The sequence below is a fragment of the Phytophthora sojae genome (genome assembly GCF_000149755.1).
Source record: "Phytophthora sojae unplaced genomic scaffold PHYSOscaffold_1, whole genome shotgun sequence".
NCBI lineage: Eukaryota > Oomycota > Peronosporomycetes > Peronosporales > Peronosporaceae > Phytophthora > Phytophthora sojae.
The window spans coordinates 6,813,841-6,840,256 of NW_009258115.1; the positions used below are offsets into that span (position 1 = coordinate 6,813,841).

General features: G+C 51.2%; 10 protein-coding genes across 10 annotated transcripts; 7 read left to right on the forward strand and 3 right to left on the reverse strand.

The window, feature by feature from the left end:
• Positions 1–837: 837 nt before the first annotated feature.
• Positions 838–1,215, forward strand: PHYSODRAFT_463718 (hypothetical protein; the record flags this gene model as incomplete). Its single annotated transcript, XM_009517573.1, has 1 exon — positions 838–1,215. A coding segment is annotated over one exon (378 nt), but the record flags the coding sequence as incomplete, so codon positions are not given.
• A 5,364-nt stretch (positions 1,216–6,579) lies between these two features.
• On the reverse strand, positions 6,580–7,977 carry PHYSODRAFT_476874 (hypothetical protein; the record flags this gene model as incomplete). The annotated part of the gene is made up of 2 exons (XM_009517574.1): positions 6,580–7,399; positions 7,652–7,977. Coding segments are annotated over 2 exons (1,146 nt in total), but the record flags the coding sequence as incomplete, so codon positions are not given.
• A 628-nt stretch (positions 7,978–8,605) lies between these two features.
• Positions 8,606–8,812, reverse strand: PHYSODRAFT_475603 (hypothetical protein; the record flags this gene model as incomplete). The annotated part of the gene is made up of 1 exon (XM_009517575.1): positions 8,606–8,812. The coding sequence occupies one exon, from the start codon at positions 8,810–8,812 to the stop codon at positions 8,606–8,608; it is 207 nt and encodes a 68-aa protein (XP_009515870.1).
• A 69-nt stretch (positions 8,813–8,881) lies between these two features.
• On the reverse strand, positions 8,882–10,138 carry PHYSODRAFT_467400 (hypothetical protein; the record flags this gene model as incomplete). The annotated part of the gene is made up of 1 exon (XM_009517576.1): positions 8,882–10,138. One exon carries the CDS (start codon positions 10,136–10,138, stop codon positions 8,882–8,884), a length of 1,257 nt encoding a protein of 418 aa, XP_009515871.1.
• Positions 10,139–10,307: 169 nt separating this feature from the next.
• PHYSODRAFT_322247 (hypothetical protein) lies at positions 10,308–10,828 on the forward strand (the record flags this gene model as incomplete). The annotated part of the gene is made up of 2 exons (XM_009517577.1): positions 10,308–10,427; positions 10,502–10,828. The coding sequence occupies 2 exons, from the start codon at positions 10,308–10,310 to the stop codon at positions 10,826–10,828; spliced, it is 447 nt and encodes a 148-aa protein (XP_009515872.1).
• Positions 10,829–11,628: 800 nt separating this feature from the next.
• On the forward strand, positions 11,629–13,143 carry PHYSODRAFT_309401 (hypothetical protein; the record flags this gene model as incomplete). The annotated part of the gene is made up of 1 exon (XM_009517578.1): positions 11,629–13,143. One exon carries the CDS (start codon positions 11,629–11,631, stop codon positions 13,141–13,143), a length of 1,515 nt encoding a protein of 504 aa, XP_009515873.1.
• A 386-nt stretch (positions 13,144–13,529) lies between these two features.
• PHYSODRAFT_248120 (hypothetical protein) lies at positions 13,530–14,991 on the forward strand (the record flags this gene model as incomplete). The annotated part of the gene is made up of 2 exons (XM_009517579.1): positions 13,530–14,051; positions 14,092–14,991. 2 exons carry the CDS (start codon positions 13,530–13,532, stop codon positions 14,989–14,991), a joined length of 1,422 nt encoding a protein of 473 aa, XP_009515874.1.
• Positions 14,992–15,548: 557 nt separating this feature from the next.
• Positions 15,549–20,837, forward strand: PHYSODRAFT_343895 (hypothetical protein; the record flags this gene model as incomplete). Its single annotated transcript, XM_009517580.1, has 4 exons — positions 15,549–16,407; positions 16,547–17,028; positions 18,751–19,428; positions 19,482–20,837. 4 exons carry the CDS (start codon positions 15,549–15,551, stop codon positions 20,760–20,762), a joined length of 3,300 nt encoding a protein of 1,099 aa, XP_009515875.1. The 3' UTR covers positions 20,763–20,837.
• A 249-nt stretch (positions 20,838–21,086) lies between these two features.
• PHYSODRAFT_470520 (hypothetical protein) lies at positions 21,087–23,405 on the forward strand (the record flags this gene model as incomplete). The annotated part of the gene is made up of 1 exon (XM_009517581.1): positions 21,087–23,405. One exon carries the CDS (start codon positions 21,087–21,089, stop codon positions 23,403–23,405), a length of 2,319 nt encoding a protein of 772 aa, XP_009515876.1.
• Positions 23,406–23,585: 180 nt separating this feature from the next.
• On the forward strand, positions 23,586–26,084 carry PHYSODRAFT_475580 (hypothetical protein; the record flags this gene model as incomplete). Its single annotated transcript, XM_009517582.1, has 6 exons — positions 23,586–23,897; positions 23,981–24,106; positions 24,172–24,375; positions 24,456–24,635; positions 24,699–24,737; positions 24,945–26,084. 6 exons carry the CDS (start codon positions 23,586–23,588, stop codon positions 26,082–26,084), a joined length of 2,001 nt encoding a protein of 666 aa, XP_009515877.1.
• Between the last annotated feature and the right edge of the window lie 332 nt (positions 26,085–26,416).

The following is a 26,416-nucleotide window of genomic DNA, read 5'->3' on the forward strand; positions in this document are numbered from 1 at the left end:
GCTACGTCGATTACTGGTACATTGACTACTGCAGCTCAAGGTAATATTACTTCTGTGGGCACTCTTACATCATTAGCTCTTGGAGGAGGTATTTCTGGCGCTACTACTATTGGTGCATCTGGGTTAGTTACCTTTACCAATAATACTGCCTCGAGTTCTACTTCAACAGGAGCATTAGTAGTAACTGGTGGTATTGGTATTGGTGGAACACTTAATGGTACTACTATTAATGCTTCTGGAATAGTTTCTTTAACTAATAACACATTATCTACATCAGCAAGCACTGGTGGCTTAGTGCTTAGTGGTGGTCTGGGTATAGCTAAAAATATTACTATTGGAGGAACAGCTGTATCAGCTGCATCTTGGACTACTTCAGGTATTCAATACAACTCATTAGCTACTACCTATACAAACACAAGCACAGCTTCTTCTGGGACAGCGACAAGTGCTACTATTACTTCATTTGCTCAACCAACTATTGCAGCTTCTAATGCTACAGTAACTACTACAAATGCGGCAACAGTATATATTGCTAATGCTCCTACAGCAGGAACTAATATGACAATTACCAATGCTTATTCACTTTGGATTCCTATTGGAAAGGTCTTATTTGATGCGGTTATTTCATCAACTACACAAACCAATGGCACTTTAGTTGTATCTGGAGATATGGGGTTGGGAGGCACTCTAAATGCCGATAGTGTTCATTTAGTGAGCGGAGGCACTATCAATCAGACTCTGGCTAATCAAAGTAGTTGGTTATCGATACAGAGTGATAACACTACATGGCTCGATGGCAGCTTTAGTCTCCTTGCCGACTTCTATGGCAACTCAGGCGTTAGAGCAGCTATCCAATGTCATAACTCAACTTCAGCTACTTCTACAAATTCTGTATTCTTTGGCTCGATGACCAATAACGATTTGAGATTGGGGACAAACGATAGCACACGAATGACTATTCTGGGAGGAACGAACGCTGGAAGGGTCGGTATCGGTACAACTTCCCCAGCAGCGCAATTAGATGTATCCGGCTCCGTGAGCCAAACTATCGATAGCGGTGGTTTAGGCTATGGTCAATTGTCTAAAACCAGTACGACATTTACCGTTGGTCCAGTGAGCAGCGTCGCCGTTTCAATCAAGAGCTCTAACAGCATTCTTGTAAGTAGTGGGTCCTATTATACAACCAGTGATAGGCGATTAAAGACCAATATCCAAGATATCGATGATACCACTGCATTCATTCGAAACGTTAGCCCGAAACTCTTCGCGTATAAATCAAATTCAGAGAGACAAGAACTCGGCTATATAGCTCAGGATGTAGCCAAATATGCAGTCGAGTGTATCTCTTTCATTCAAAATGATTCTTTGCAGATAGAGCAGGCAGGAGACATGGCTGGGTATCAATTAACTCTCGATTACGATAAGATCGCTTGCTTACTCCATAAATGCCTCCAATCTGTCCTAAATCGTTTAGACGCTCTAGAGGATAAGGGGCATCAATGAGCCCGCGTAGCTGCTCCCTTCGGGCAAAAACACTTTATTCTATCGCTTTGAAAAAGCTCAGATATTCTATTGCTTGAAAGCAAGAGACCTTGGTCTCGAGGTGAGAGCTCTTGGCCTTCGGTCAAATCGCTCCCTTGGAGCTCAGATATTCAGGAGGCTTACAGAGCAAACGTCTTTGGCTGCTTGCTCATTTTTTTCTTTGGTTTGTATGCCCACATACGACCTCCAGCTGCTTCGGTTTGCGTAGCTACTGACTTAGTGGAGAATGGCTTTGAGTCGCTCGCCCAAACAGTTGGTCTATCTTGGTGAGGAGCTTCCTTGATAATGAGATCCTTCATCAGGTGCTTAAGCTCAGTGAGGTTCCTATCGGCATTGAGCTGATACGCTCTTGGAAATCAGTCTTGGATCAAGAATCAACATCTTATAATAGTCTCGTGATAATTGATTTGAATTCAGAATCTGAAATCAATCGATTGCTGTACATGTCGACACAGACCACCTTCAACTGCTTTAGAATCGTTGGATTATCATTCCCAAGCATCAGCTCGCCCTTGAGCTTATCGTACTCCATGCGTAGGGAATCAAGAGGATCCTCTAAATTATGATCGAAGCTGTATTGCAAATGTGTCATCTCAAGGATTTCCTTGAACAATTTCTTATCATCAATAGATAGCTTATCATACTTCTCCTGCCTGATATCGTTTCTGAAGACAAGATCCTTGATCATGGCTTGTAGAGGATCACTGATCTCACGCATTGGGCCTACTTTTCGTCGATTTGGCTGAACGATCGTGAGAGTTCTCTTGTCGAGATCTGGTAGTCTGATAAACTTACTGCCAAGCTTCCTATATATGTAAGCGGAAGGTGTTGCTTTACCTTGAATATCATTCAAGTTGTAAGTTTGATTTGTTTTTCGCAAAACACCTTCGAGAGGCTGGATGCCAGCCCCGCGAAGGCCTCGACCCTTGAGCTTACCGCCAACGATTGGCTCTTTAATCTTAACCCCATGTGCCTTCAAAACGTACATATACAGCTTGAGAGCATTCATTATTGGCTCTTTGGTTGCATTATCAACGTCGTGATCAGAGTGGATAAACGATTCCATCTCTCTAAGGTAATCCATAAATAGATTCAATGTTTCTGGCCATTGGATACGCTTGAAAAAGCTGGTATGAGCTTTACCAGATAGGGGTGCATTTGACTTAGAGTCCAGTTTTCTAAGTCGTAGGTTGCCATCAATAACGGCGAAATAGTATTTTTTATTTGGATTCCCACTTACGATCGGAAGCAAATGAATTGGGAAGATGCTATCTGATTTACCCGCTTCGATATAGTAGTCGCTGATAATTGCCTTCGCCTCAGTCTCTGGGATAGATAGGTCCTCCATGACATCTGGTCCTGACAGCTTCCCCTTATACCAAATACCTTGCGTGGATTTGAACCGGTCAGGATCACTATCTAAAACAGTGTCTGGTGATGGTTCAAATTCAAAAGTCAATCCTCTCGATTTAGTAGTCTCGATAAACAATATCAGCGTCGACACCCAGGAGATCTCAGGCAGTCGAGATTGCTTATTCCTACTCGTTTCTTGGTTTCTAACATTGAGATCCCCCTTAGAGTCGATGATTAGTTCGTATTTGTCTAGAACTTCTCCATCTTTTAAAACAGGCCTTATGACGATGTTAGAGCCAATCCGTTTCTTCTTGTAAGCCTTCAGCATGAATAGGAGCTTTGATTTAGCTTGTTCCTCATCTATTGTAGTCGATGAAGAAGCATCGTGAAACCATGTTGGTTGCACATGAATTTTGTTAGCCGTTTTGGTTGAAGTAGTAAATCTATGCCTCTTACTACCAGTTATATCGTATAATTGATTCGGATTATCGGTATCTTCCATGCGCATCAAGCTGACTTCATCAATACTGTTCGATTCGCCATCGGATCTAATATTCATCAGTTCAGTTGCGGTTAGTACCCAGTCAATGTACTTAGAATCTGACCTCTTATTTGTCTTGAGACTGAACAGGTTTCCGTTTTTTCCAATATATCGCCTCATATCTTGGGTTTTATTGGTTTTGATTGGATTAAATTTAACAGCGATCCAGTTTGGATTAGACTGATAGAGTTTCTTGATCCATTTTTTTGCAATGAATTCTTCAGTTTTATCAGGGAGCGGGTGTAGCCCCTCCCGGGCGGTCTTCGACCAATCATCAGTTTTAACTTCAGGGAATTCCTGAGAGTTTGTTCTATCTTCTGTCGCGGTATCGCTAACTACAGGGATTGTAGCATCTACTTCAGAGTTTTTTTTTAAATCACCATCTCCAGCTTGATTAGAAGAATCTTGTGCTGAGCGGTCGCTCAGGCGTGAGGCGAAGCCGGCAGTCTGCGACTGCGACTCCACCTGTGGTGCGGATTTCTTCTCGAGGGAGATGGTTTTATCGGCGTCTGTGGCCCATGAAGCTTCAGCATACATACGGCGAGCTTCATCTTTCTGTTTAACCCGAAGCTTGGTGCGTTCGAGTAGATCGAGCCGCTTCTGCTCGCGATCGGATAGACTCGTGAATGAAGGGAACATATCGATTAGTATATATATCAAACTCGATATTATTTACGAAATTTTGGCTTATATTCAATGTTAGGTATATCTTCCCGCGACTCCCAAAGTTTCATAGTAAATTTATGAACGATCGAATTACGCCTTTGGAGCAATCTGACGTACGCGTTTTTACATTCATCTATAGGCAAACCAAATAGATCTTCGACCTGATCCTTGTATTTCGGATCAGAGCATACATAACGATATGGACGATTGGGGTCGAGTTGGTGAAGATGATACTTGATATAGTCGAGCCTGTAGATATCGTTGAGCATCTGATTGATTTGATTGACCTTATCGCTGTAGAATCTCATTCGCTGATGCATCTTTTTGAGTTCTTTCTTATACATTTCAATCTTGTAGTCCTTTGAGTGCTGAGTACAATAACCACAAGGTAGAGCATCTCTCGAGCAAGGTTTGTTGGACTTGGTCGTTGCTTGGCAAGCCATATTGAATATGGTGTCTATATATATAGCCTATATATTGGCTATGTGAGATAAATAATCTTATTCAAGCTTGCTTCTCCTATTTTTATTGATCAAGCGTAGGTTATCTTGAGGCTCCCATGAGTCGGGCTCACTGCCTACTACCCATCGGATTAGGTATTTATATTTGCCATTATTCATTTTTTTATGGGCTAATATCTTCTCAGCTTCGAGAATATCGCCACGGTTGATAGTAGCATCTGTAGTATCTGCTTTCACAATCTTTAAATCGTTCGGGGCTTTGTAGAGCGTATGCCCATTTCTGGAACGAATCTCAACCCGATAACCATCAATGCCGATAACCGAGTAAATACCCTTGCTCCAGTGAGCAGCTTCCTTATCAAATGTTTTCTTTTTGAGACGATACAGTACATTCGACCCAACATCAAACGCGTTCTCGACCTTATCAGCTTCAGCTTGATTATGGTTCAGATCCGCCATCATTACTTTACCTCGTGCCTCGTTCGGGGTCATACCAATCGAGCGATGAAATGTGCTGTTGTAGTTATCGATAACATCAGCTATAATTTTCTGTGTGAGCCTCTTCGGAGACATTTTGGTTAGTCTCTGCTTTATAGTTCGATTGAATCTCTCGATTTTACCCATCGTCCGATGATCACCAGGCTCGTTGTTGAAGTGCTCAATCTTTTTGCTTTTGAAGAATTCTTGAGTCTGTGAGTTCATGAACTCGCTGCCATTATCGCTTGTAATGATATCCACCTTATGGAGGCGGACAAACGCTTTAAGCGCTGCTAACACAGTTGATGCAGTCTTGTTTGACAAGGCTTTTGCATAACCGAGTCGAGAGTTGATGTTGATAGCAGTCAATATTGGTTTCTTGTCCCAGAACGCGAGATCTATCTGCCATGAGTTGGGACTATGTGAAGCAATCTTGAACCCATCAAATCGCTTCTTCTGCTCCTGAAATCGTTGAAAATCTGATTGGGTAGCATACCAATCCTTTACATATTTTAGTGTTATGTTAGGATCTAACTCGTGAGCCTTCTGATAAAGTGCTTGAGCTCCTATGAATCCTGTTTTTGGGTCATAATAGAGTTTTGTTAGCAGCTTAGACAGGGCTGACGCCCAGGCGAACTTGTTCGCGGGGCCAAGCCCCTTCGAACTTCGTTCGGACATGATATATTGTACCGTAGGTACTAAAGAGTATTCTACGAATACTTATATATTGTAGTACTTAAATTTGTAGAGGGATAGTCGAAATACCGTCTGAGAGAACTTGTCGCTTGTCGTAATAGTAGTTGAGAGCTGTTTTCGTTTGAGTATATGTGATGATTGACTTAGATTCCTTCGATAGTCTGAATCCTTTGTTCGTACCTTGGAGTGTGATTCGATCCCGTACAACAGTCTCGAAACCATTTGGATTGAGTACATCCTCATTACGACCTCGCCCCTGCTGCACACCCTTGGCTGAAACCTTGACCTTGTAGGACTCATCTGGCAGATAGCAAATATAGTTCTTGGACGATAGAGAGACCATGGCATCACCTGACCATTCATCCTTGAACAAACCAGGGGTACGACGATCAAACTTAGCTACCTCAGAGTTATAGTCGCGCGGGAACCAGTCATACTTGTACTGCTTGAAATGGTCGCGTAGATCAGGCTTGATGCAATCATTGAAAGGATTCTCACAGCTGAAAGCAATATACGCTGAATCGGTATCCATCTCCTGATACTGGAAATCGCTTCGATCGAAGTAGTAGTCAATGCAATCGTAATAAAACTGGAGCATGCGCAGCTTGGCGAGCTGGTAGATAGCAATCGATAGATGAATCGGGTTCTTGTTCTTAATTCGTCTCTTCTTCATGGTGATTTCACAAGCATCGTTTAGCTCCTCCAGACCATGGAACGTGAAATGTTCGATCTTTGCCTCAATTGCCTTCTGATCCGACTCATACTTGACCTCCTTATGCTTGCTCATATCCATGCCAGATCGACCGAATGCGCTGTTGCCTACAAGTTTCATCATCTCAGCAATCATAGATTTAGACTTATCAGCGTCAAGCTGTTGCTTGGAGTCGGAGACCCCAGGGACTGCGCCCCTGAGGTCCCCTCATCACCCTCTCGTCGAGCATTTGACACAGCTTCCATGAAAGGAGTGAATGCCGTGTGAGAGCTGGCCTTGATAAAGCTGTAGGTCTTGGTGATCTCCATACCATGAGAAAGGTACCACTTGAGCAGCGGTGCATAGATAAGGATCTTTTCACCAAAGTAGCTACCAATCAACTTGCGAGCAGGCTTAGAACGATTTGCTTCGCGAGACTGGTTGTAATCAAACATATGCTTGCCAATGACACTCTCATCGGTACAGTCTATCAGAGCATTCTTGAAAATGGGAGTCATCTCACTAAAATACTCATTCAGGTGCTCTGGGGTTCTAATATCACACTCGAGAAAGCCAAATATTTTGTCGTTCTTGATGTCATCGATGATACCAGGGTAAGCCTCAATCGTAGTCAATCGACAACACGGCATCTCATTACCAAGGGCCCATAGATATAGGGCATTGGCATCATAACCGATAATCTTTTTACAGAGCTTACCACCACGAATCTTTGTCTCGTTCCGCTTGGCGTAGCGGTTGAAGATAATGGATGGTCCACCGGCGATGTTGGCCTTCATCTTACCGTATATCTCAGATTCCTCCTTGTCAATCGAATAGACCAATCTGTTCGAATTGAACTCGAGCAGTTTCTTGTATCGAAAACCCCCGAGAGACATATCCTTACGAGCGGTATTACACGAAATGCAGCTGATCAAGATGTTCCCATCGAGGTGGCCAAGCTTGTTGTTGATTCTATCAGCAGAGGCAGTTTCGCAAGTCAGCTGACTGTAGCACAAAGCACACAGGTACTTCTGATGCTTTAGCAATCTATTCAAGTGATCAAGTGTCATACCAAATTCTCGCTTTGCCTTATCATCCTGATTCTTGTAGCCAACCATACGCTTGGCTGGGAATTTGAACGCTTTAGCAGGCTTCTTGCTGGGGTATTGTAGATTTTTGAAGCAAGTCTGGTACATTACTTTCTCCGATAGACCAGGTAGAGACACACCATCGACAAACATATCCAGATCAAAACGTTTAAACAACTCACGCTGAGCTTGGATAGCCTTGATGAATGGAACTACATCGAGATTGTTGTACCAGATGAGTAGATCCTTGATTGACTTCATTTCAAAGTGCCCCCCGACAAACTTCACACGCTCGTACTCATCATTGGAGATGCTTGTACCACGAAGCTTGCTGTCAAAAGCTGATTTCGGTGGGACTTGAGTTTCATTTAGGACGTTGAAACTGGTAATGTACTCGTACGGGAAAATACCCTTACCAAGCCCACAAACACAGCTAATCTTGTCCTCACACTTGCATCCACCTTGAGCTTGTTTGCCAACTCCATTGAACGGATCTCAGAGATTACTTTCTTACGGATGTCAGCCTTGCTATTGATAGCAATAGGGGTGTTAAATACACTCGTATTGGATATATTCGGATGCCAATACTACCGGTTAAGCTCACAAGGTCGTAGCCGAGAGCGATATTAACCTTGAAGGCATTCTTTTGACTGGTAAGTACGTTCTCAAGCTTGTCGTAGAACTCAGCTGGTTGGATACCTTCATATAGATGAGATTCCATCTGCTTACCGTTATAAAAGCGATACTTAGGATCAGCCTTATACTCAGGCGACATATGCTTTTTAAGATCTTCAATGGAAACTTTGTACTGTTTCGCAATCAAATTCTGATTGCTGGGGCGCGATAGATTGCTAATATATGTCATTCTACCGGTTTTACCCCGGATCTTGACTCGATAGCTACTCCCCCATTTGATTGGGTGAATATTTAATCGCCTTAGTCCTACTAACTCGTATGCAAACATATTTGCTATATATATCCGACTATATAATATCAGGATAGATCGACTTTATAATTTGTGGATCTTATGTCAGAATAGATCGCCTTTATATCTACCCTGATACAAAATTCAAAAAAATTAATTAATTAATTAGCTAAGTTCGGTTTCACTGTTAGGTTCGCACTGCTTCTTCGCTGCATAGGATTTACGCTTTTGAGCACGAATATGCTCACGATTCCTCTCGTCGTACTCCTTCTGCTTAGCGATACGAGTTTCTCTCGTCTTCAAGTAGTATCGCTTTTGAGCTGCCTTAATGCGCTCTTTGTTAGCTTGGTATTGTTCAGGAGAGTAAGTCATCTTTGTATATTATTAACTTTATATTTATCAGAATAAAAAAATTATTAATACAGCATGCCAAAGCAAGAATTAGCTGAAATAACTCATCGTGGGAATAGATCGAGTGACCTGTCTAGCCACAGCACGCGCCATGTCCAAGTCGGGGCCTAAACAACTGGCGATGTCATAGTATCGTTCGATGCTCTCACGAATCCCGCCACTTTCACTGGCCTCGCTGATGGACGGCAACACCCGGGATAACTTCTGGCGCTTCACAGGGTCTTGAAGCACTGGGGTCATGATATCCGTAGGCTTCAGTAGCTGCCTGATCAACTCGAAAGCTTCACCTGGATTCGTAATGTTCACTTTGTTGACGCAAGTGGTATTGTTTTCCTTCCCGGCGACCCAGAAGAATCGCCAATCGCCGTTGAAGTCAGTAAGCAGTGCAACCACTGGGTCGTCGGCAAGCAGAGCCAGAGCAATTAGCTCTGACATCGCCTGGAAGACAGATTGTCTTTCAACCTTTTTCTTCACATCAATCAGCATCTTCACTTCAGGCAAGTCCAGCGCATAATCCGCGCTCTCCATGACGATATCACTGAGTATGAGAAGATCGGTGCGACCCCGGAGCTCAATGTTGGAGTCGTTGACAACAACTCGGAGAATATCTGTCGTATTTTCCACACCGAACACGCAAAGCTTCTCCTCCTGGAGAAGCTCGCCAATGTTGCTGTCAACATACTCGCGATATTCATCTTTCTGCTTCTCCTCGCTGAGTTTCATGTCCCATGTGAACCCCTTGACTTCACCCCACTTAGCAGCAGCTTTACGCACAGGTTGCACCTTAATGTTGAAGGCGTCCAGAAGTTCCTTGTACTCGGTCGAACCCACGTTCGAGTGGACATATGTCTTGCGCTTGGTCAGCACAGTTTGCGCATGAATTTCGTGCACCTCTTGGACCACTTGATCCATCCTGGAAGTCTCGCTCGCTGAACCAACTGCACCAACCGGAACCACCACCAGCACGTGAATCGTTCCGTCGGGGATTGTGCTGGGAAATTTTGCGCAGATCTTGTCCGTCGGATCGTCCAATTCCTCCTTCATGTAGAGACTCTCAACTTCATCGGAGATCTCCCCCTTCCGCATCCGGAGCAGATCCTTCGACTTCAGCCACGCGCCGTCCTTCTTCGCCAGGAAGAGCTGCAGGTCCTTGGCGTCGCCCGTGATCGTCGCCGGGTTCTCCGCCTTGATCGCCTTCTTCAAGTCCCCCACCGACTGCTCCGCGTCGATGTCCACTGGAAAAGCGGCTCCCGCCACCCCAACGATGGCACAGAAGAGCTTCACCATCTTTCCTCGAGGCAGCAGATTCTGGAATGAGGAAGAAAAGGGGGAGAGAATTTCCGGACGTATTTAAGCGGAAATGAAGGCGTGTCACATAGCTTTTCAACCAATGATGAGACGCCACGTGTCGCGCGTGGATGATATTGTTTTTCTTTAGAATGAAAATGCAATCCCAATGTTGCTATATGCGGTGCTTGCAGGTGATAAGGGTGTCCCTTCTCACCAGAGGGTATTGATCGCGTGCATCGTTGAAATAACCTCTTTCACGGAGAACGTTCTACGACTGTTCTCTATGGTAAATTACGGGGAGAAAAAAACTGACTGGGTTTTGTTCCAGTACCCACTACTCTCATTTCGTACATCTTCCAGTTGCTGTCGTTCGTGTACCTGCGCTACCTTCAGCCCAACCGACCGCGGCCCTACCGCAGCCCGTTTGGCCTAGCGGGGGCTTTCGTCGGTCTGCTAATGTGCGGGATCTCCATCTTCGCCATCCTGTACACGAGTGTGAGCGACACGATCTTCCTGGCCTCGATCGTGGTGACTGCGTTGGTCTTCATCGCCGGTAGCGTGTACTTCTGCCGAGTTGTGCTGCCCAAGATCCAGAACAACACCCTCGGCTCGCCCGTCACTTCCAAGGATATGAGCGAGAACTTGTTAAGTGCCCGCAGTCAAGTGCCCATCTCGACCGGGGCCTAGCGCGGCCTCATCCGTTTTCCATTCTTCCACCTCATTCAGTTCTTGTAATTCGCATGTCAATACGAACTCGTTTAAAGCTTCAACGCACGAATTTTGTCAACACTCCAAGCGTGTCGTTGAAGTCGCAACTTTATCAGCATCGAGCCCCGGCGTCTGCTAGCAGTGCTACCTGATGGTGGTAACAATTAGCACTGTCAGCGAGGAAATGCTTCAACTCGATCCCTTGCCACATAGGCTCGCGTCGTATGTCGCCCGAAGCACCAGCCGCCATCACCGGAACAACCATAGCATGTCCCGATTCAATGCGAGAATGGAAAGGTGGTCGAGAATTTATTTGCATTATGCAAAGGACTCGATCCTGCCCGCCGTGAACTTCTTGTATTTGGGGTTTGTTTCCTACTTCGTAGCATGGCCCGGAGATAATTACGGCAATATGAGGGTCTATCCACTGCAAAAAAATACTTGTTACCAAGCGCAACCCGGGCCAGGGGTTCGCGCTGCCTAGAGTTCGGCGCACCAAACTCACGCAGGTTAAACAGTGCGCACAGCTGGAAATCCTTAGGGAATTCTCCCCTAGGCGCTGCCTGCCATAAGGCGATCCTGTTGGTAATTCGCTGCTTGTCAAGCCGTAGCCGCTTGAAGAACGGTGACGCTCTGCGAAAGCCAATGAGGTCGCTCTGCATCGCTTGAAGGAGCGCTCATCACCGAGAAAACTAACAGTGCGAGCCAAAGCTTAACACGATCACTTTGGAATTGGCTTCGCAGCTCGTAGGACTTCACGCCTTATCCAGCTTGCGATAATGTGTCGTGTTTCCGTCGACGTTCAAGGGACCAACACGGTGCCGCATCGATACGCCAGAGCCCCACAGCTTTGGGCGCTGGGGATCGGTGCTGTCATCAGCGGCCAGTACTATGGCTGGCAGTCGGCCCTGATTGCCGGGTTCGACGGCATGCTGCTCGTCCTGTGCATGGTGACCGTGCTCTACGTGATGTTGTCGTTCTCCATTGCCGAGCTTTCATCCACGATCCCAGCAGGAGGCGGCCCCTACATCTTCGCGCTACACGCGATTGGCCCTCGCGCAGCTTTCTTCAGCGGGTTGGCAGAGACGCTGAAGGTGATCGCTGTCAACGCGTCGACGTTCTACACCGTGTACTCGTACCTCCAAGCGCTGTTCAACGTCGACGTGAAGTTCGCCCCATTTTTCTTCGTCGCGTTTGGCATCCTCTTCCTGAGCCTGAACGTCTTCGGGGTGCAGGCGTCGTTCCGGATGCAGGCGTGCTCGACCACGTTGTGTGTGGCGCTGCTGTTGATCTTCTTCGTCGCTTCAATCCCGTACCTTGACTATGATAAGTGGGTCGTCCAGCAGCATTGGGAGTTCACGAGTCTGGACAGCGCCATCCACGCAATCCCGTTCGCGATGTGGTTCTACCTGGGCATCGAGGAGCTCCCACTCGCCAGCGACGAGACCATCGAGCCCGAGAAGAACGTCCCTCGGGGATTGTTCTTGTGCATCGTCACGCTGGTGTTCCTGTCTTTCGGTACGGCCACATTCAGCTCCCTCATTTCCCCGGGGGCTGAGGCCATGGCTAACGTCTCGGCGCCACTAGTTACCAGCTTCCAGACGCTATTCGGCAATGGAGCCACGACGACGGTCCTGAAGTGGCTGACCGTCATTGCGCTAACTTCCAGTCCGAACTCGTACATTTTCTTCATGGGGCAGTTGCTGTTTGCCATCGCCAAGGACGGGTACTTCCCCAAATTCCTCGCGTACGAGCACCCGACTCGAGGCACCGCAGTCGGCGCACTGGTCTTCGGTACCATAATGTGCGAAGTAATCGCCATCACGCTGCACTACACTATTGGAGACGCCAACCTGGGATCCGCGCTCATCAACTTGACGCTGCTGGGCGCTCTCATCTCGTACGTGTTCCAGCTGCTCTCATACATCTACCTGGCCGTGCGGCAGCCTGGGCGTGCCCGACCGTACCGCAGCCCGTTCGGGGTCACGGGCGCTGTCGTCGGGATCGCGCTGTGCGGAGTGGCCATCTTCGCCATCCTGTACAGCAGCCTGAGCGACACCATTTTCCTGGCCTCCATCGTCGTCACCGTGCTGGTGTTCATGCTCGGCAGCATCTACTACGTCAAGCACGTCGAGCCTCAGATCAAGAACAACACGCTGTGCTCGCCCGCGGCACCCAAGGGCGTGCGCGAGAAAATCGTCAAGCGCAACCAGGCGAACTACCACACCATGGCGTCAGGAAAGACCGGCTTGCATGCGCTGTCAGAAGTCAACCATGGTTTCTCCCGCGATTGAAGGGGGAGGGGGCCATTGCTGTTGCGTGGTGTCGAATATTTCAGCTAAAGTGAGCTCCACAAGCATAATGCATGTAATTCATTGTTGATCCAACGTGTGCATGGTGTTCATGCACGAAGCAATGCTATCAAAAGCAACGAGGACAACCATATTCTGCTTGGAGTTCTGCTTAGAAATTCACGGCCGGTGTGGCAGGGTCTCGCGAACTGTCCGACCCGCGCCCACCACGTGCCGCGGAGCATGCGGTCCGCTCCAGGAGGTTCAACCTGGTGCCGGGGCTGCAGGTCGAACGAAGTACGTCGACGGCGTTCCTCCACTTCAAACTCACTTTGCAATTTGCGCTGCGCAGGACACCCCGACATCCAAGCTTCCCCTCCCCAGCCACCATGAGCGACCCGATCCCGACCCTCAAGGAGCTCTTCATCGACGGCAAGTGGGTCGCGCCCGTCGACAAGAAGTACATCGACGTGGTGAACCCCGCGACCGAGGAGGTGATCCAGCAGGTGGCCGCCGCGTCGGCCGCGGACGTGGATCTGGCCGTGCAGGCGGCCAAGCGCGCGTTTGAGACGTGGGGAGCCACCACCGGGGCCGAGCGCGCCGAGTACCTCCGCAAGATGAGCAAGCTGGTGGCCAAGCGCATTGACGCGATTAGTCACCTCGAGACGCTGGACAACGGCAAGCCGCTGGCCGAGGCCGTGTGGGACATCGAGGACGTCTCCGGCTGCTTTGACTACTACGCGGACGCTGCGGAAGCTTTGGACAAGCGCCAGTACGAGAAGGTGGACCTGCCTCTCGAGGCGCTGCGCTATGAGCCTGTGGGCGTCGTGGCCGCCATCATCCCGTGGAACTACCCGGCGCTGATGGCCTTGTGGAAGCTGGCACCTGCCCTCGCTGCTGGATGCACCGTGGTGCTCAAGCCCTCTGAGATCACGCCTCTGAGTGGCACAGATCGCGGCCGATGTCGGCCTGCCCGCTGGCGTCCTCAACGTCGTCAATGGGCTTGGCGCTGAGGCGGGAGGCCCTCTGGTGTCTCACCCGGACGTGCACAAGGTGGCGTTCACCGGCAGTGTGCCGACCGGACGCCACATCATGACGGAGGCTGCAAAGGAGATCAAGAAGATCTCGCTGGAGCTGGGAGGAAAGTCGCCGGCCATCGTTCTCGACAAGGCCAACATTGAACGCACGGTCGAGTGGGTCATGTTCGGCTGTTTCTGGACCAACGGCCAGATCTGCAGCGCGACGTCGCGATTGCTGGTGCACGAAGACTTCGCGGACGAGTTCCTGGACTTGCTCACGAAGGAGACGAAGAAGCTCGTGCTGGGCGACCCGCTGGATAGCAAGGTGCAGATGGGCCCGCTGGTCTCCAAGGTGCAGCAGCAAAAGGTGCTGGGCTACATTCAGAGCGCCAGGGACGAAGGAGCGACCGTGGCTCAAGGAACACTGCCTAGTGGAGGCAAGGGCTACTTCGTGCCGCCCACGATCATCACCAAGGTCACCAAGAACATGCGTGTCTGGAAGGAAGAGATCTTCGGCCCAGTCCTGTCTGTAATGACGTTCAAGACGGAAGAGGAGGCTATCGCGCTTTCGAACGACTCGGAGTTTGGCCTCGGGGCTGCTGTGTTCACTTCGGATGACGCGCAGCTTAAGCGGGTGACGAAGGCCCTGCGCGCAGGAATAGTCTGGAACAACTGCTCGCAGCCGTGCTTTGTGCAGCTGCCGTGGGGCGGCGTCAAGAAGAGCGGCATTGGCCGTGAGCTCGGCCCCTTCGGTTTGAACGCCTACCTCGAGCCCAAGCAGATCTGCACGTACATTGCGGACAAGCCGTTCGCCTGGTACCTCAAGGCGTAAGTCATCGATTTTGTTCCTATGTGTGTCTGTCTACCCAGCGGATAGTATCGACACAGCGCGTGATGTTTTGCTAGCATTTGCGCTGAAGCTACAACTAGCCGAGCGCCGCCGCTACGCGGCGGGGATTTTCAGTTAGTTGGCGCTTCACTCGCTATGCTCGCTCCGCTATTGGAGCAGACTGCCTACGCTTCGCTACGGCAGGGCGGACCCGTTCCGCTCGCCTCGTCGGCTCGCTGCACTACTCTCAATGTTAGGTTAGTACAGTCAAACCTGTTTATATGATCCTCTCTATTTGAGCCATGCCGTTTATTTGATGCAGGCTTTGTCACTACCAAATATTTCACTTAGTTTTTGTATGATCTCTGTTTATATGCATACAAGGTATATGAGTCACATTTTTGGGGACCAAATTAGGTCTCACCTGTTTATTTGATTCACACTGCTGCTCAACACTCAACGCCTACCGCAAGCCTTCTTCGCTCGCCATGTCTCCTCGCACCTGTCTGACGCTAGAACAAAAGCTCCAAGTGCACCTAAAGCTCTAGCAGAATCCTGGCATGAACAACCCCATGCTCGCCGAGTGGATCTACGTAACTTTCAAGGCCCGGGTCAGCCGTGCCACACTCGCCCGACTGCGCAACCTGCCTTCTTCCTACTTCAGCCACGTCGACCGGAGTGCGACCAAGCGGCGCCGAGTGAAATCCCCTCAGTTCGAGCGGGAACTGAGGGAATTTTTCTTTCAGAACGAAGCTAAAACGGCGATGGCGGACGACGTGCTCCTGCTGAAGGCGCATGAGCTGGCTGAGCGCTTAGGCATCGATGCCACGCAGCTCCGGCTAAGCAACGGCTGGCTTCAAAGCTTTAAGAAGCGCAATGGGATCCGCTCCCATACGCTACACGGCGAAGGTGGCGCTGTAGAAGCTGATGAAGTGCGAGATGCGAGGCTAGAGCTACAAGAGTTGGTGGCGCAGTTTACACCCGAGAATGTGTTCAACTTCGACGAAACGGCGCTTTTCTATCGCTTAGCGCCTAATCGAACGCTAGCTACGACTATTCGCAAGGGCAAGAAAAAGGAGAAGCAACGTTTGACTTTGGTCTTCTGCTGCAACGCGACTGGCTCCGACAAGCTCGACCCAATAGTCATCGGTACGGCCAAGAACCCGAGGTGCTTTAGAAAGGGAGCGGCGATTAAAGGTAAACCTATATTGTACAAGTCCTCCAAGAACGCCTGGATGACATCCGTCATTTTTGACGAATGGCTGCACCTCTTCAACATGAGAATGGCGGCCGCCAATCGCAAGGTCCTACTTCTAGTCGACAATGCTTCATGCCACAAGATTCTACGAAACCTGACTCATGTGACTGTTCACTTCCTCCCTCCTAACATGACATCCGCCGTACAGCCGCTGGATGCAGGTAAATATTTTATCTATATTGTGGTGTAGCCAAAACTAACCAACTCTATTACGGTGTTTTTTTTATTCAGGTATTATCCGGTCGTTCAAGGCTCGGTACCGAAAGTATTTTGTGCGGTGGTGTTTGGATGCACTTGAAGCTAACATTACACGCAAGCTCAACGTACTGGAAGCTGTCCAATTCTCCATTGATGCTTGGGCGGGTGTGACGCCAACGACAATTACAAATTGCTGGGTCAAGACTCGCATTTTGGGAGAAAAGATGCTAGGAAGGACCCGTGCTGACACGGATTACATTGAGGAGGTATCCAGCAACGAGATGGAGGAGTTAACGGCGATGCTATCGAGGTGGGAGGGCGCTGTTAGCGCTAGTGAGTATCTGGCAGTGGACGAAGACGTTCCTGTGCACGAGCCAGATGTGCTAGTGGACGAAGCGGCAGGAAGTGATGCAGTTTCGCAGGACGAGCAGGAGGAAGAGGAGGAACAGGAACCCGCAGTTCAACCTGCCATTGCTCTGAGACACTGCATGGAGCTGGCTGCATTTCTGCTGCAATGCGGAGAGCAGACTGACAGAGAACGAAGAACTTTACAAACCGTGACCGCTTTGGTTCGAGAGACTACGGTGAAGGCAAAGCGGCAGCGAACTATGCACGATTTCTTTACGTGCACCACATAATTATTTTAACTGAGTCCATTTTATATGAGTCATTGTAGTAGATGGTCACCAACAGGGCCTCATATAAACAGGTTTGACTGTACTACAGAGGCCGGGGCGGGTCCTGCGGCCCCGCAATATCGTATGAGGGGGTCGCCTTCGCTGCGCTCGGCAGCTACTCGTACTTAGTGGGAATCGTACTTAGTGAATAAGCGTGACGATTTTGTGACGGGGACAGCGCGTCTTTCTGATTGATTCTTAGGATAAGTGAAAACTGTGTTTTGCTACGCATATTTTTTTGCTGTTTTTCAACTACCAGCTATGAAAATACTTGCAACTTCTTTACTTGAGTGAATTCCTCGTTCTTGATCCTCTGAGCCAGAAACCAGGAGGAATAGCGCAAGAAACATATTGTGCCGAAAGTCTACTAACTTATAGCGGGACTCTCGATTCACGTCGACAGCGGCAGCATCAAGCGATGGTTTGCTGCCGAGCTAGCCTTACCTGTCGAACCATTTGACGAGCGATGCAACACAATTTCATAGGTTCAAGGTAAGCTCGTCCCGGTACATTAGATATGGTTTCATGCAGAATCTGCGAGCGTACGGCGATGGCTCCACGGTCGCCAGCAGCTGGCGGGCTTCAAGACGAATTGAGGAGAGGGTAGAATCTGCTTGGCCATGATACAGTAAACGCGGTTGTGAGACTCCATCATGGAGGCGTGGAGGCAAATGAAGCGGAGACGTCGCCCTGGGGCCCTGCGTGCTTGGTCCGCCCTTCCGCGTCAAAGTGCAGCTCTCCGCAACAGGAGTAAACGAACGGTGTTCGTGCAGTGAACTGGTCGTCATCGCGCGGGTGACTTGGTTCAGCCAGTCGCACCAGCATCGAGGTGATGATCATGTCACGCGCCTCGGGGATGCTTTGGCTCGCGTCGAGCGTAGCATAACCCTGTCGACCGGATCGAGTGCTGCAGATCGGTCGACGTCGCCGACGCTGAGATGGGGGTGGTTCTATCGGCGAAAATGGCTACAGTATCCGCAAGCTGGCGAGGGGTGGTGGTCTCCGCCGGCTAACGTTTTGGTGGCTTGAGCTGTAGGCTACAGCCTGTAGCTTTGGCAACATCGGTGCAAACTTGAGCTGCCGAGACTGTGCACAATGGCAAGAGATAGCAGTCTTGCGGTAGCAGCATTCACGGCAGCGCGTTAGGCAGACTAAAATGGCTACAATAGTGTAATTTACCTCGCCAAGCCTGAAAGCACTGTAAGCAGCCAAGCCAAGCTTCACAGCGACCTCGGTCTTGGCAACGAAGCTGCAGGCTGCAGCTCACCTTTGTCATACATGGTGCGAAGACTGCCGTCTTGGTGACTCGATGCGCGTGAGGCACGAGGCCGCCAATGGGAGTTGAACCTGTCGCAACAGCTGGGCGAGACTCGTACCGCCGGTATCGGTCGCCGATCTCCAGCGTTTTATGCGATGCAGACCTTGCCTCCAAAATGCGTAACGTCATATGCGCCGTAATGGGGTTTCTGCATGGCGCTGTATGGTGGCGAGCATGGCATGGCGTCTCTCCTTGATCAACTGCAGCCACATGGCGGGATCGGGCGGGTAGTAGGTAGCCGAGCTTGATGGAGGCGGACTCTGCCGGCTCTCACTTTCGGATTCGCCTCCGACCGCACTCCCCTCTTCCAGCGCGTATCCGACGCCATCATGGCTCCAAGTGTTCACATCCCGTCCAAGGGCATCAAGCACCCGCTTGACCCGGTCACAGCTGACGAGGTCCGCATCGCCAAGCAAGTGCTCGCGGACGCCGGGTACTCGAGCCCGGAGCTGCGCTACGCGTACGTGATGCTGTTCGAGCCGGACCACCCGACGCTGGCCAAGTTCGAAGCCGGCGAGTTGGCGGAGATCCCGCGCGAGATCGGCGCGCTCGTGCTGGACCAGGCCACCAACGTCACGCGCGACTTCGTGGTGGACGTCGTGGCGCGCCGCATCGTCAAGGACGTGGAGCTGGACCCCAAGACCGACGGACAGATCCCCATCCTGGACCAGGACTACTGGGACGGCGACTCCATCTGCAAGGCCGACCCGGCCTACGTGGCAGCGCTGGCCAAGCGCGGCATCACGGACCTGGACATGGTGCGCGGCGAGCAGTTCTCGGCCGGCGTCTTCGGCTACGAGGGCGAGGAGGGCAACCGCATGATCCGCGTGCTGAGCTTCCTCAAGGTCGAGAACACGCACGCTATGTACGGCCACCCCATCGACGGCCTCGTGGCGCACGTCGACCTGACGAACCGCAAGGTGCTCAAGCTCGTCGACACGGGCTACACGCACATCCCGATGGAGTCGGGCGACTACCTGGACCCGAAGGTCACGGGCCCCATGCGCACGGACATGAAGCCGCTGCACATCAAGCAGCCGAGGGCGCCAGCTTCACGGTCAAGGACAACATCGTGTCGTGGCAGAACTGGGAGATCCGCGTCGGCTTCAACGGCCGCGAGGGCCTCACGCTGCACGACATCTCGTTCAGCGACCGCGGCCGCAAGCGCAAGATCCTGAACCGCGCGTCCGTGTCCGAGATGGTGGTGCCCTACGGCGAGCCCTCGCCCACGCACGACTGGCAGAACTACTTCGACGCCGGCGAGTACCAGTTCGGCCGCCTCGCCAACTCGCTCGTGCTGGGCTGCGACTGCCTCGGCAGTATTCAGTACCTGGACGCGACGGTCGTCGACGACTTCTGCGAGCCGTTCGTGATCAAGAACGCCATCTGCATGCACGAGGAGGACTTCGGCACGCTCTGGAAACACACCGACGTGCTCGCGTCGCCGCCCACGGGCACCGTGCGTCGCCAGCGTCGCTTCGTGGTCTCGTTCTTCGTGACGGTGGGCAACTACGACTACGGCTTCTACTGGTACTTCTACCTTGACGGCAGGATCGAGTTGGAGTGCAAGGCCACGGGCATCGTGTTCACCTCGGGGCGACCGGAGGGCGAGTACGAGTACGCGACCGAGATGGCCCCGCGCCTCGGAGCGCCGTGCCACCAGCACCTGTTCTCGGCCCGTCTGGATGTCGCCATCGACGGCAACAAGTGCCATGTCGACGAGCTGGAGGCCAAGCGCCTGCCGATCAGCCCTGATAACCCTCGTGGAAATGCGTTCATGCGGACGGCCACTCGGCTGAAGACTGAGAGCGACGCCCAGCGCGTGGCCGCGATGGACAAGGGCCGGGTGTGGCGCATCGCGTCGAGCGAGGCCAAGAACCGCCTCGGGCGCTCCACGGGCTACGCGCTCTTCCCGGAGGGTCAGCCGGTGCTCCTGGCTGCGGACGGGTCGTCGATCTGGAAGCGAGCCAACTTCTCGACCAAGCACCTCTGGGTCACCAAGTACGCCCGCGACGAGCTGTGGGCAGCCGGGTACACGCCCAACCAGCACCCGGGCTTTGCCGGCCTGCCCAGCTACGTGAAGGGCAACCGGCCGGTCGACGGCGAGGACATTGTGGTGTGGCACACGTTCGGCCTCACGCACTTCCCGCGCGTGGAGGACTGGCCCATGATGCCCGTGGACTACGCAGGCTTCAAGCTGATCCCCGAGGGGTTCTTCGACCGCAACCCGACGCTGGATGTGCCGGAAGACCCGAACGGCAAGGACAGCTCCGATCTGCACGGGTGCTGCCACGCAGCGAAGGAGCCCGTGACGGAGCCGTAAGAATATTAATGTGGGGGGTGTCTTGCCTAGGTTATCGTAAAACAAAAGTCAATGCATTGATCAAGTGGTCTTGTTGCAGAGCAGTTGAAGTTATTCATTTCAACCACGCCGATTGGTCCATGATGATTGCCAATAGGAAGTCGTATTCACTTTGTAGCCATCTTGTACAGAGTTTTGCTCGGACCGTATCCAAACGAAAAGGACGCGAATCAATCCCCGCTCTTCCAGCACCGAACGATGCGTCCACGCCATGCTGTTCGCCCTGCAGTGTTCCCGCATATCACCTCATGGCTGACCTTCGTCTTGCTCTGTATAGTGTCCTGCATGGCATTGGAAGTTTTGCTGGAGGTGCAATTGCCTCTGGAGCCTCCGCCCGAGCACAAACAGTTTCTACTGCTCTCCGGGCAAGAGCCTGTGGACACGTTGGAGGCTTTTCGAGTGAGGCACGGCCAGACAACCGCTTGGAGATACAATATGCTGGTGCAGATCTGCCAGCGACCGCGAGTGGTGTGTCGACGGGAGGTGCCATTGCTTTACTCGATGCAGATCACCTCACCAGGCGGGGGAGTCGTGGGGGAGCTGCAGATACTGGAGGGCGTTGAGCCGGCGGATACCGTGCTTGGGTTTGCATTGCAGCATGATATTGGGCGGGAAGGAAGAGCAACAATTCTGGAAGCGGTGTGTGCAGTTCCTCGTGTGGTGTGCACGCGGTACAACGCATTGATGCACTCAAAGACTGTCAGTGGAGATGGAGGAGTCGTCATTGGTAAGCTCGATATCTACGACGATGTGGAGCCCGTGGACCAAATTTACAAGTTTGTGAAGGACCATAAGCTGCCGCTGCTTGCGATGGAGCAGTTGCTCTCCGTAACGTGCTCTGTTATTGGAGACGCGCAGTGCCAGCGCGCAGTTCCGTTGGTGTACTCGCAGCGCATTGTAGTGAAGGACGAAAGCACCGGAGAACCTCGTCAGCTTGGGGTCCTGCAAATTCCGCTTGGACAAGAGCCCGCTGATGTGGTGCACAGTTTCGGGCTGAACTACGGGCTGGCCAAGCCGTTCCGGCAAAATCTAGTCCGTAAGGTGTGCGATGACACCTACGTGACTTGCAAGCGCCTGAAGCCGATCGTTTTCTCGTCGCCTGTGGCCGTGGAAAATGGCACAACAGTGGGTTTTTTATCGATTCGAGAGGACGAGGAATTAACGGATGCCGTGCACAGGTTCTCGAGACAAACAAACATTACCCGGGACTTGCAGGTGTCGTTGCTACAAGCTTTGTGTGGAACTCGGGAAGGCATTCTATGCACTCGAGGGCAGGCACTTTTGCGATCAACCCCAGTGAGTGACGGCACTGGCCAAATTTTAGGCTACGTGAACATTTACGAGGGTCAAGAACCCGCAGATGTGGTTTATCATTTCGCAGACCAACACAATTTGGCTCCTGGTGACCGGGATACGCTGCTAGAAAGTTTGTGCAATCCTCCCAAATCGGCGTCCGGTCAAGAAGAGAACGATGATGAGGAAGATGAAGAACCGCTCGCTTGCTCGCGTTACGCGCCTGTAGTGTTTCGAGTGCCCGTGGCAGCGCAAAACGGATCGCATCTTGGAATTCTAGAGGTGCTTGCCAACGAAGAGCCGGCAGATGCCGTGGCCAGATTCGGCAACAAACACGAGCTGGGTCCGGAAGAAAAGAAGAGCATCGTCACTGGTGTGTGTCAAGCCAGTGGTCTCGAATGCACGCGTGATGTCGGAATCCTCTACGAAGCTGTGTACACGCTCTCTGATGGTCAACAAGAGCGATTGCCGTTCTTCGACGGACAAGATTCCACCGACGTGATCTACGAGTACGGTCTCATGCGTAACCTGACGCTACGCCAGCGACAGAAATTCCTGATCGAAGTGTGCAATGAGCCGCGCAAACGACCAAACTGCACTCGAGCCGAACCAATGCTGTTATCAATTCCAGTCTGGGAGTCAGCTAGCACCAAACTCGGCGATGTTCAGATTTTGGAAGGCCAAGAACCTGTTGACGTCGTGTACGCGTTCATGGAGAAGCACGACTTATTCCAGACAGCTCCATTGAACACGTCGCTGATTGAGATCGTGTGTAATAGTACTCGAGTCGAGTGCAACCGCATGCAGCCCCGTCGAACGTTGTTTTCCGTCCAGGCGACTTACGCCGGCCTATCGCATACACTTGAGTACGTGCGACCTGAGTCTGACTGGATCTGCGAGACAGAGCTCCATGGCGGTCAACGCTGCGTGCATTACGTGGAGATTCTAGCTCACAAATTCTGCGAGAGGCACATGTACGAATGGGGGGCTTGCGAGGCACGTATCCTTGAGGCTTTGCGTCAGCAACTCGAATTCTACGAAATCCGCATGTGGAAGGCGAAGGACATGTATGCAAAACTCGGATTAGTGAAGACTGCTAGCCGCGAGCAGATTGATGCGGCGTACAACACGTTGGTGAAGCGCTTCAACAACGAGACTGAGCCATACAAGTACGAGAAGCTCAAGGAGGCTTATCGCGTGCTGAGCGACCCCGAGGAGAAATACTACTACGACCTGCCGTGCGTCAAATTATTCGGCTGCCTATGTGGCAAACGCCAGAAGGATGGCGGAATCACCTTCACCCCGGATTAATAGAGACCGAGCTTGCACTTTAGTAAAAAAAAATGGCTTATCTGTTGTGGATTTGTCACGATCTTGTTGGGCATGAAGGGTCACGTGTTGAAGCGCTGGTGACCGCACGATGCAAATCTTCCGACGGATCCGATTTTGAGAATGCTTTAGCGAGTCACCTTGCGGCAGACCCCCAGGACTATGGTCGATGCGGGTGCTTCCGTGCAGGACCAGCAGCTTCATGCGGCACGGGAGCTCTCAACGTCGAAGCTGCTGGTTGGAGTCTCCAGCGGGCTATCACTGCTTGGGGCGCTGGTGATGATCGCGCACTTCCTGGCATATCAAGAGTCGAGACGATGTGGACGACGCCTGCTATTTTGCTTACACTTGGCCGATGCGGGGGCTGCTTGCGCTTGGCTCCTGATGTTCGTGCTACCGGCCGTGGATGAAGACGTAGATCCCGTCGATGTGCATACAGCAAGAACTTGCACTGTTCAAGTACGTTTTGATTCAGTGGAATGGTTTAGTTGCTCTGAAGCTTACTATTCTTGTTCGCACTTTCGTTCGTTCAGGGCTATACGTTAGTGTTTTTCCAGTTAGCGTCGTGCTTTTGGACTGCGTGCTTTGCATTCTACCTATTTCAGCTACTAGCGGGACGGTCCAAAGCTCCCGAACTGTGTGAAGATCGCTACCACCTTGTGGCATGGGGGATACCCGCAGCGGTAAGACATTGACGCGTATGGAATGCTGTTGCGGTCATCCTGGACTTACTCTTGTTGTGTCATAGACTGTTGCCCATTTGTATGCGCAGACGTTAGCTGGTACCGGTCTCGTAGGCGAGAGCGGACGGCCTTGGTGTTGGATACGCTCATGGAGTGACGACCAGTGGAGTGTTGAAGGATTCTACGTCCAGCTCGTTATTTTCTACGTGCCGGTGGTCCTCATATTTCTGCACAACCTCGTGACGTACGTGATGCTGCTGTATTCAATGGTAAGTTGTGCACAAGCTACTTTATTCAAGCTCCTTGCTCGTCTCCATGTTACCTAACTTACTGATCATGTTTGAGGCAGACTGACAGCTTATCAACGAGCATGGAGACTCGCGTTCACTATCGCCTTTTGCTCTACAGCTGGGCATTTTTCCTGCCGAATGTCTGGATCGTCTTCGCGTTTGCTTACCAAGCTGTGGCTCCAAACCACGCTCTCAATGCTCCACTTCTGTATTTAGTCAGTTTCTTTACTCCGTTGCAGGTATTTGTCGATTGCGTGTCGAATACTATTGGATCAACTCTCACTCGCTGTTGCCTTTTTCAGGGATTGATGAATGCAATCGTCTACGGAGTGAACCGCACTGTGGGTATTTCAAATGCTCGTTATCAATCACTGCATCGACGCTAATAACTTGCTTTTGATCGATTCCCCAGTTCCTGCAGCGAGTACGAGGCTCGTTACCGCAGCTTTGTTGCTGGCGAAGGCATTAGATCAATATTATTTTGCACACGTCACATATTTTACGAACTTACTGAAACGGTTTTGCAACTGTCGCTAAGTTCGCAGCAGCAGGCAATGGACACCGAGAGCGGAGAGCTGGTAGCGTCATTCCTCTCCTCGGGAGAGCGCCGCCAGCTTCGGGCAGTGAGCAGGCGGTGGCTCTTCACGTGCACGTGGTTGCAGTTCACTGGTAGCAATGGAGACGACGTCCAGCCGAGAAAATCGCAATGGAATTTCCGCAGTCGAGCATTCCGACACAATTGGAACACTTTCATCCGCAATGAATGCCAGACATTCTTACCACGCCTGCTGGAGCTGCTGCCTGCAGCTGCAATGGCCGAAACGATGGAGCTGAAGAAGGGACTTTGCTTGTCGACGAATACCGGACAACGACCATCGTTTGAGAACACGCACGCACGGAGCGGCTACATCCAGCAGAAGATCAACCGTTGTGGGAACCTGCCCAACCTCCTGCTGACTGAAGAGCTGAGCGAGTTCCGATCCGAGCTCTTTCGAGTCAAGCAACCGGATTGTTGGAATATGGCGCTGTATGGCGGAGGACCGGGGTATGACGCGCTCGGACTCGTCTTCATGCGTGAGTACCTCCGAGCTTGGGACGTGAACTTCCACACTACTGTGTACGACAATGAGCCGGGTTGGAAATGTGCAATCGATGCGGTGGGCCAGACATTGGAGCAAATGGAGCAACACAACGCCTCGGTGGACTTCCAGCTCTGTGACATCACGTTTGACGTGCACGCAGAAGAGAATTCTCACGTGTCGAAGACTTTGAAGAACACACAGCTGCACGTGTTTTCGTTCGTGTGCGCGGAAAATTTCTGCCTGCTTCGGGGCAGCGCGTACGTGTTCCTGCGCTCGCTCTTCTCGCAGTGTAGCGCCGGCAGCTACTTCATTTTCACGGACTCGACTCATCGGCTGTGGCCTGCCATCTTCGACGTGGCCAAGGCCATTGCACCCGACAGATTTCGTGTCTGGACACCATTCGCTCGTAGCTGCCACTTCGCCCTCGTGCTGCAGAAGTTACCCGAATATTCAGCTCCTGCCTCCACTTATCCTTTCTATAGTCAGGCAATGGAAAAGCTTCAAGATTTTCGACGGCATCAACAGCAACATCTCAAAACGATGGAGGCGCAACAGCCAACTCCACACTCGGAAGACGACGACGGTCTTACAGCCATGCTGCAGTAAATACATGTACATATAGATTCAATTTCCAACGTGTTTGATCGTTCAGCTACAGCAAGTTCTTGAGCCCCGCTCAGCGAGATCTGTTGAGGTTAGTTCCCAGCTACTTGCACACTCCAGCTCTCCAGAGCTGATGATGGCCTTGGCTCGCATCTGTCGCCGAGATCGACTTCGAGGGCCATGAAATGGTGATTCATGTAGCTATCTGGTAGACGGCATCTGCCAGATGGCTACATGACCACCACGTTTACACAACTTGTTCCGCTAGCATATACAAATTGTACAGGAGTTTAGCCCGCAGCTCCGATCGTCGTCCCCACGAACCATCCAGCAAC